Source organism: Galeopterus variegatus, unplaced genomic scaffold (assembly GCF_000696425.1).
Source record: "Galeopterus variegatus unplaced genomic scaffold, G_variegatus-3.0.2 Scaffold257, whole genome shotgun sequence".
In the NCBI taxonomy this organism is placed as follows: domain Eukaryota; kingdom Metazoa; phylum Chordata; class Mammalia; order Dermoptera; family Cynocephalidae; genus Galeopterus; species Galeopterus variegatus.
In genome coordinates this window covers 54,495-64,413 of record NW_007726368.1, presented here as the reverse complement: position 1 = coordinate 64,413, position 9,919 = coordinate 54,495, and the positions used below count along the sequence as shown (strand labels likewise).

Genomic DNA, 9,919 nt, shown 5'->3' with positions numbered 1-9,919 from the left:
AATAGAAAATCTTTTTTTTTTTTGTAAATCAATTTTAAAAAGTGTTGGGAATATAAGATATTTAAAGAAAATTAAACAGGTAGCAGATAGAACAGTCTATTAAAGTTATTAAATAAATCAATTTTAAAAAGTGTTGGGAATATAAGATATTTAAAGAAAATTAAACAGGTAGCAGGTAGAACAGTCTATTAAAGTTATTAAATTGTTTTGTTTTGTTTTGTTTTGTTTAAGCTGAAATGTGTTGGTATTTGTTGTCTGTTCGCTTGTCTGTTTGATTGGTATATTTGCCTTGGCAGTCTGCATGAAGAAACCTGTTATGAAAAGTTATGCTTGGCTTTCACCTTGGTCAAAGACCCTTGTTCATACCTTCCCTCCAGTATTGTTGAATGTCATAGACAAAGCCACATTCCTTAAATATTTACAGAGACAGTATCTGACACCTCGACCTGCAAAGATTGTATCTAGTTCTCAAAATAAAATAAAATTTAATGTGTAATTATAAGGTGTGGATAAAAACTATGGTAAATACCTTCATAACTCTTGAAATTATTAACTGTTAAGAATAGTTGATTTTTGTTTCTGCCTGTTAAAGAGTAAAGGCATTATAAAAATTATTCCTACAATCCTTAATTTGAATTACAATTATTTTGCCAAAAGTAAAATTATAATATTAATCATCCCCATTTTAAGTGAATACTTTCATAATAAATCAAATATTCATATGTTTTTATTTGATCATTACAACTTTTTGTACTTTTATCTAGCTAAGACTCTCTTCTGTTTCCACATGCACATAAACATATAGGCTAAGAGGTGAGGTTACATACAAACTCTGTAGGAGAATAATGATACTGTCTGCTTAAATGTCATAAAATAAAGCTGCACAATCCAACTACATAAACTGTATGTGATTGTGGTCTGCTTACTTCCATTCATCTTTTTAAGTATTTATCTTACTTAAAAATTTAACAAAATTGTTTCCCATGGCTTGATTGGCTATCTTCAATTTGCAGTCATTCTTTTACATTTCTTAGCAAAAGGACACTGTCAAAAATTAATATGTCAACTTCAAACCAACATGTGCTTTTTCAGAAAGTTTAAGTATTCCTATGCAAGTTATATTAGAGTCAGGAAATGAAACTGCCCACTACCCATTTCACAAATTGAAAATCAGAGAAACTGTCTATACAGGCCATGAAAGTCATAGAAACAGACTACTGGAGGGAGTGAATTGTTATATTGATTGTTTTCTTGCTAAGGGAAAAAAATACAGCAATAATCTTTTAAATTAGGAAAGTTACAGAATTTCTTTTTTTAAAGAAATGACTGTGTCCTTTTAAATCATTAGCATTTTGTACAATATACCTGTTGTGTTTGAAAAAATGGACCAGCTTTCTTTGTTATGGTCTATTTTAATAACTTTCAATTCCTTGATTCAAAATTTATATGTGCTGAATATTTCCCCATTAAGCCTAATGCCTAACACATGGTAGACCTTCAAGAATTGTTTGTGAATGAATGAATGATAGCATGTTATCAGGCTTCTAATATAATATTATTTAATTAGCAAATGATTCTGCAGCTTTGAAATCATTCCCAACCTTAGTGGCACCTCTGATTTTCAAATGAATACTGTTAATGAGACCTTTTTTTTTAAGTATGATACTATAAACACATTTAATTTGATACCGAAATAATGTAGATTTTTTTTTCCAGCCCCGTTATAGTGGAAATCCCTCACTTTGGGTCCATGAGAGGAAAAGAGAGAGAACTCATTGTTCTTCGAAGTGAAAATGGTGAAACATGGAAGGAGCACCAATTTGACAGTAAAAATGAAGATTTAACTGAATTACTTAATGGCATGGATGAAGGTAACAATGATGGCTCCTTGATACTGTAAATGCCTGCAGGCAGAAATCAAAGGGATGACTAGATTAAATGAAACAGTATCTGAATTTCACACCTTTGTATTTAAGCTGGGACCCAGGTTGCTCAGCATTTATTGCTATTTTCTGTACCTGAGGCATGAAGTTCTAATTAATCTAGCACACTTTGTTCTCCCTACAATACAAATGTACAGATATTCTCGTGATTAAGTCTTTAGTCAAATATATCAGTCTTTCCAAAATCCAAAAAAGTTTTCTAAGTCAAAAGGGTAAGGAGAGAGTGAAATAATAATGGAAGGTATGCAAAGCACGCAGAGCATTTTTAAGGAAATACATTCACATTTTATTTTTGGAATTATTTCTGGACTCTTTCAGCTCATTATTTTCTCCCAGATTATTTCAATATCCTTAATAAATTTTTAATTTTTCTTGGGCCATAATTAGTTTTTAAAAAATAAGTTTCAGCGTAATAGTTGGAGTCTGTGTTGTTTCAATGTCTTATTCTTTGACCAGGTAAGACTGGTACGTGGCTGAGCATGTCACTTCTCAGATACACCTTCTTCAGGCTGTCCGACCCATACAACCATGGCAGCGGTTTTTCTTAGTGGGCATTGGGAATAGACTGGTTTTCAGAATAGGTTTTGATGCAGAATTTTCTTTTAAAAATGTAAAAAGAAAAAAATTAGAGACCGAGCTCACCATAAAATCTGATGCTGTAGAGAAAAATATCAGAGCTAATCTTTACTTTCTACTCACTTTCTAATCACTATACATTCTGCAATTGTTTTAAATAACAGCTTTATGGAGACATAATTCACATTTCATAAAATTCACTCTTTTATCATTTAATTCACTGGTTTTTGGAACACTTCCAGCACAGCTTCTCATGGTTTCAGAGTGTGGACAAAGGACTATATAAACTTGAGAGTGTTTGAGGGATGACCTTGGGCAGGTTCCTTGATCCCCGTGAGCCTCTGTTTCTTCTATAAAATGGAGATTATCTTCCTTTCTTCATAGGGTTATTGTTGAGGATAAATAAAATAATTATGTGAAGCACTTATGAAATACAGTCCCCGTCACATAGTAAGCCTTGATAAATTTCAGTTATTATCATTATTATATTCATTGCATAGAAAAAATTGTAATGCCGAAGGTTTGGTATAATACACATTCACCACCAATTATGAATTAAAAGATGCCTTTACAGCAAGGCAAGGGAAACTTGATAATTGTTGAGTGTCTAGCATTCATGAGGCACTGATAAATGCCTTTATATATGAAAATTCTTTTTAAAAGCATAGCATTGCAAAGTAGGTAGTTTTAATCCCACTTTACAGATAAGAGAACTAAAGTTCTGAGCAGTCAAGTATCTTATCTAAGGTTACCCCACTAAGTAATAGGACTGGGGTTGATATCTAGTTCTGTTTTCAAAGACTTTTAACTGTATCCCACTTATCTCAGAAATATATGTCCTGTGGAGAAGAAAACAACCTATAGAGGAAAATCCCTACAGACTTTTAGATTTGGTTAGATTAGGTCCAGAAGAATAGTTATTTTAAATGAGTTTTACACTTAATGAGTATATACTATTTAATGAGTATACATAGTGATATTTACATTACATACCGTCTACAAACTCAGGTGATTTCTGATGGATAGTAATATTCAGTGGTAATTAAAAGTTCTAGTTTCTATTATCTTGTTTGCGTATATCTTTTCCATTTTTTTTAATTGAAACATTTATATTGTACATATTTATGGGGTACAGAGTTATATTTCAGTACATGTATACAATGCATAGTGATCAAATTGGGGTAGTTAGCAAATTTATCATCACAAAATGTATCATTTCTTTGGATGAGAACATTAAAGGTCCTCTCTTCTAGCCATTTGACAACTTGCAATAAATTATTAATTATACATGCCTAATGCTACTGTACACCAGTAGAGCTTATTTTTCCTGTCTGGCTGTAACTTGTTTTAAAGCATGAAATATAGTCATTCTCTTATAAGGAAATTTACAAAAAAACACAATTGAAAGTTTTAAAAAGAATATATCCTAAGAGAAGGAATTGAATTAGCATTTTAAAAAATGCTAAAAGAATATGGGTGATTCAGGATAAAAAATAAGTAAGAGAAATGGGCTTTCCGGAAAATAAAGTATTAAAATATTTTCATGTACTCAGTATTTCTTAAATGCTAAAGTGCATTTCTGATTTTTAAAATGTGGCATCTACTACACAAGGATTTTGTTTAATGGATAGCTACCTTGATTCTGTAAGCTCCTTGAGGGCAAGGTACAAGTCTTTATCATCTCTGAGTTACTGGTATCAGGCACAGTGCTGATTTAGGTACTCACTAAATCCTAGGTGAGTGGGTAGAAGGATGAGCCTCAATACAATATATGGCTGTCTGGAGAAAAGGCCTCATTAGTCTATTTCCTCCACCCCAACCTTCATTAATATTAATACCCAGGAGCAAAAAAAATTAAAGAGGAGCATTTATTTTGAGAAAAGTTCAGAGAAAGTAACAATATGCTGGAAGAATATTGGATATTCTAAGACAGAACTTCATGATGATAAAAATGTTCCTTATCTGTGCTGTCCAATACAGTAATCACTAGTCACATGTACCTGTTGAGCACTTGAAATGTGGCTAGTACAACTGGGGAAGGTAATCTTACATTTTGTTTAATTTCAATTAGTTTCAAATATCCACTTGTTGCCTTTGGTTACCACACCGGATAGTGCAGTTCTAGCAAGAACACTAAATGTTCTAATAATCTCTTTCATTTCTAAGTACATATTATAGTACGTCCTATCAAGCAGAAGTAAAAATTAAAAATAAAATTTAGGGTTTATTTATAGAATGAACTTCCTTGATTTCATGCTGAGTTATTAATATACTAATTTTCACACAGGAATTAGTCATATTTTTGCTTAGACAAAATGATGCCCCAAACACTGCCACAGTGAGAGAGCATCTGTCAGACTTTTTAAAGAAACAGTGATTATAATCCTCTGTCCTGGATTCTATGTGTTATCTTGGAAACAGTAGACACAGTTTCTTTGCTACATTTTTAAAGACCAGATAAACTTTGGTTCCATTTTAGACAATTAAAAGGAAATGTAAATACTTCCAGGCTTGAAGAATCAAGCACTGGAGGCCACTAGAACAAAAATGAGGACAAAATTTTCAAGGCATGGGGTTTTCTTCACATATTATATTTTAAAATAATAATGAAAAAACCACTACACACATTTTCTGACTGAAGCTCAATTAATCAGATTTCATACCAAGCTCAAGCCCCACTTCTCACCACTCTTCTCTGATCCTCAAAGACACTTCATTCTTATCAGAACATTCCCCCTCCAAAACAGGCAGGCAGAAATAAAAATAAATCTACCTTTTTAAAAAGCCAACCTATCTTTTTCCTTGAAGGGCTAACTAGTCAAATTTCTAGTGGGGAGAGGAGAATAGGAGTTTAGGAGGTTTTGTGATTTTTAAATATTCTTCTATCCTTCCCACTCTGTTTCCTCCCCCTTTTTTTTTTTTTTTTTTTTTTTGGCTCCTGGATAATTTAATTAACAAAATGAAATAGTGCATGAAATAAACCAGTGACCAGATCAGTCAAGATTTCCTTAAAGAAGAGAGAAATAAATCATTCTACCATTATTTTACTTAACCTATTAATTTCCTTTGTTCATAACAATTAAACTTTGTCATCCATGGCAAGTGACGACCCATGATAATGCCTGTCTTACTATAAATCTCTCCTTTTTAAAATCCCTTCTCTATAAATGAATTCTATCTGCTACTTTATAACCAATCTATATGCTACTGAAAATCTTAAAACCTAAGTATTTTAAAATCATCTTAGCCAGTTTTTGCTCACTGATTTTTACTAAACAACACAACTGTAAAGATCAGATTATGGTTCAGGGGCCGGCCCGGTGGCGCACTGCTACAGTGCGCCACTTGGGAGCGCCTGAGGGTTGCGATCCATTGCCAGACACGAAAAAAGACAAAAAGGAAAAAAAAAAAAAAGATTATGGTGCAGTAGTGTTTTAAAATATGCAAAGCCTTTCCATGTACACAATCAAATTTAATTGTTAGAATAACTCCAGGGAAAGACGGGTTCAAGAAGGAAGATAATTTGTGTAGTGTGGTAGTTAGGATCATGATCTGTGTAAGTGACATAGACCAGAATTTCTGTCCTGACTCTACCACTTACTAGTTGTATGACCCTAACCAGGCATTCAATCTATTTAATTAGTTTAAAATCTGTAAAATGAAGATGCCTCATAGGGAACCAATGGGGAATAGATGTGCTAATCTATATAAAGTTCCTAGCACGATGACTGATACATGAGAACCACTCAATCAATGTGTAGTCATAGGCATGGCTGCCATGTAAGTAGTGCAGGAGAGCAAGTGGGGTCTGAAATCTGCCTCTTCCGCTTGCCAAGCCATCTGCCCTGATGCTGACCTGCAGGACAAAGGGGCATTTTTTTTTTTTCTAATTTGCTCAAAGCTACTGTCCTAGTTGCCAAACCATGTACCTGTAGGGTTGTGTCACCCCAAGTGGGCACCCTTTTCCCACTTGTATGGTCTGTACAACACCATATGGGCCAGTGAAAGCCCTGGTCACAGTTGATGATAGTGACACACACCTCATCCCCCATCACCACTACCCAATCAGGAAATAGTAAAGAGATAGATCTAGACTTCTAAAATCTGTATTTCTGACCCCACATCTAGTTGTCTTTTTGCAATACTCCCTTGTCTGTAAGTTCTCAAATGAAGGATGCCTATGAAAGTGCTTTGTGTAGAACAAAAATGTCATATGGTATTTAAATTTTTCATTACTAATCAAGGTACCCTCTCAGTTCTTGTATGAATCAAAAGGATACAGTATACTTGTATATTTGGGAAAAAAAACTATAGCTGCACAGTAAGGGAAAATTAAGAGTTATTTCTATCACTAGCAAGCCCAGGGACGAAAGCATTAGTGGTTCTTCTAGTGAAGCAGATGTATTAGCAAAGCTCTATTGAAGTAAGAGGCTAGAAGGACACAGAGGACAGTGGGTTTGGGTATGAAGAACCTGCCATTACTACTAAGGTATAATGTGGCAGGAGCAACTTTTCTCCTTGGTGGCAGACATAGATCTTGCCCTTGTCAATTTGTGTTTTCTCAGCAGAGAAAAAGACTGCAAAACAGAAAACAAACATTCATTCTCCCCTCCCCCCCGATCATCTTTATAGTACACTAAATTGAATCCACTTTGTAAGTCTAATGAATACCTTACTTTGATTAAACTCACAAAGTTGAATTAAACATGTTTAAAATTGTGCCTCCAAAATCAATCCCCAAGGGTTTTTTTGTAGTTTATGGTTGTGTTGAACCGGCAGCATTTACTAGTAAAGAATCCTTCCTCCTTAGAGGTTCTTAACTTACAAATCAAACAGCTTGAGAAATGTTCTGGTCCTACACTGTACAATACAGTAGCCACTAGCTACATGTGGCTATTGAGCACTTGAAACAGGGCTCGTACAAAGGGAAATGTACCCTCCTCCAAATATATATCTCAATAGTAATCTTCACATTGGTTATACATTAAAATGGTGGTATTTTGGATATACTGGGCTAAATAAAACATTGTTAAAAAAAAATAGTTTTACCTGTTCCTTTTTATGTTTTAGAATGGCTATAAAAATTTTTTAAATTACTTACATGGCTTACATTGTATTTCTATTGGATGGTGCTGTTCTAGACAGTGTGTAGGCTTCTTGTTTACATATGTGTTAGGCTCTAAAACCAAAATCATTGCTACTTAAATATTACACAGAAGGCTTTATTATGCTATTATTTTAAAATTCCAGTCACTGTATTGGAACAAAATGTTGCTGAAGTTCCCCAAACAATTTTATAATGCCAGAAAAGCATTTTCTCACTTGTTGTCATTGCTTAACTTTCAGATGAAAGCAGATAAGATTTTTAATATAATACATTTTAGACTGAATAATTATACTATTGTTTTATTGTAAACTGAAAAAGGAAAGAGCAATTGATACTTGTTATGTAAGAGAAAATGAATTTTCCAATTTATAATCTAACTATATCAGCCATATCCTAGAAACCGACTTCTCAGTTAGAAATTGCCGTGTTAATTCATTTTGATTTAACTTGTTTTTAATTTATCAACCATGACACCAATAATAATCTTAAAATGTCGAGTCATTGTAGAAACAATTGAGCACTGGAAAGTGAAATATGGATATAGCTTTATGTTGTATATAGCACCATCTGTTGGAGAAATCTAGTAACAGTTTTGAAAAATCCCAAAATAAAAATTGAACTGAACCAAGTCAAGATTGTGGTTGGGATGCAAAAGGGGAAAAAAAAAAAGCATATTGAAAACAAGTCATAGCAAAATACTGACTTACTTTCAGTCCATTGCCATAAAACTGGCATTTTAAATCAATCGAACAATGATCATCACATTGCAAAAGGAAAGGAAAACTATATCAGAATAGTCCCCCGAAACCAACTATTTGGAAAATAAAAATTGGACCAAAAGAACATTAATTAATAATGCCAAGTTTTATATGTGTCTGTATGTATGGACTTGCCAACAATTATATGTCTTTATGAAATATTAGTGGGTCAAACCAGTGACACCAGACACCCTGCCCCATGTCAGGTACAGTAGAGCTTTTAGCCTTCCAAGGGCAGTGACGCAGCCTTCTGCAAGGCTTGGGCATTGGCACCATTACCTTTAGTGTCGATGTGAGTAGAGAGACGAGTGTGCCAGATACAGCAGGTCCAAGCCCTTGGAGTTCAGTGCACTCTGTATGTGCTGCGCATGCTGGGTTAATGATTTATGGTACTTAGCTTTAAGACATTATATATGAACCTGGATTTTGAAGATAGAATTGTATCAATTGGTCATTTTCCTGGACTTAGTAGTAACGGTTTAAACAAGGGTTGAAAAAAGTGACATAATCAGGCTGACTGCCTGAAAGCAATGTGCTTTTATTTGTGCAAACGGAAAAGTAAGCAGTTGGAAAAGGTGGAAGAATACTTTTCAGAAAAAAACATGGAGAAGTAGATGCAAAGGATATGAGTGTCTTAGTCTGCAGTCATGGAAGAAAACCTTAGAATGACTATTCCAACATGGCCAGACATCCCCTCCCCCAATTCTCTTCCTCCAGGAAGCCTTCCCTAAACCCCATACTAAGCTAGATCCACCTGGTAAATATGTCCACAACACCTGGCCTGTCTTCTCCTGTAACTGCAACTTTGAACTTTGCTCTTTTTCCTGGTGGACTGTAAAGTCCATGATGTCACAGACTGACAATGACTTGACAGCCATTATGTCCAGTGCCTGTAACAACTCTTGGCACAGAGTGATCACTTCATCATAAGTTATTGAATGAATGGAAAAATGAATGATTTGTATCCAGTCACATGCCTCACTTTTGGTGACACTTTTCCTCTCCAAAGTTGTGTGGCCTTGAAAAGAATATGTAACTTTTCTAAGTTATTTTGTGAACAGAATTGTGCTGGGTGGTTTTTCTGTCATTTATTTGTCATATCCACCCCAGAGGAAACTTCTTATCCTGATTTTTATAGATAAGGAACATAGGGCTCAGAGAAGTTCAGGAACTTGCCCAACATCCAAGTGCACTGTTTGCAAAGCTGGAATTGAACTCTGGCACCTGTCCACAATGATTTTACACAGTCCCATACTGGCTAGCATGCTCTTTTGAATTCTGACATTCTAGGATTCCTTTTTTTGCCTACCTATCAATATCAAATGCTCCATTCATAGAGGAGCAAACTGAGCAGAGCATTCATCTGACCAGAAATTAAACCCCAGGTATAGAAATCATCCTTTGTAAAACCTTGAGGTTGTTCCTATTCCTTCCATAGAGTATTCACACTCAAACTTGACCAGGTCACAAACAGGCTTCAAAACTGAATTTTTTTTTTTTTTTTGTCTTTTTTCCGTGTCCGGCAACGGATTGCA

The 9,919-nt window shown here is 34.4% G+C and overlaps 1 protein-coding gene across 1 annotated transcript in view; it reads left to right on the top strand.

Moving 5' to 3' along the window:
• Positions 1-9,919, top strand: part of ANK3 (ankyrin 3, node of Ranvier (ankyrin G)) — a 137,992-nt gene that overhangs the window by 80,989 nt on the left and 47,084 nt on the right. The window contains exon 17 of the mRNA XM_008566631.1: positions 1,717-1,871. Within this exon, the coding sequence (XP_008564853.1) occupies positions 1,717-1,871 (155 nt within the window). The remainder of the gene's footprint in view (positions 1-1,716; positions 1,872-9,919) is intronic.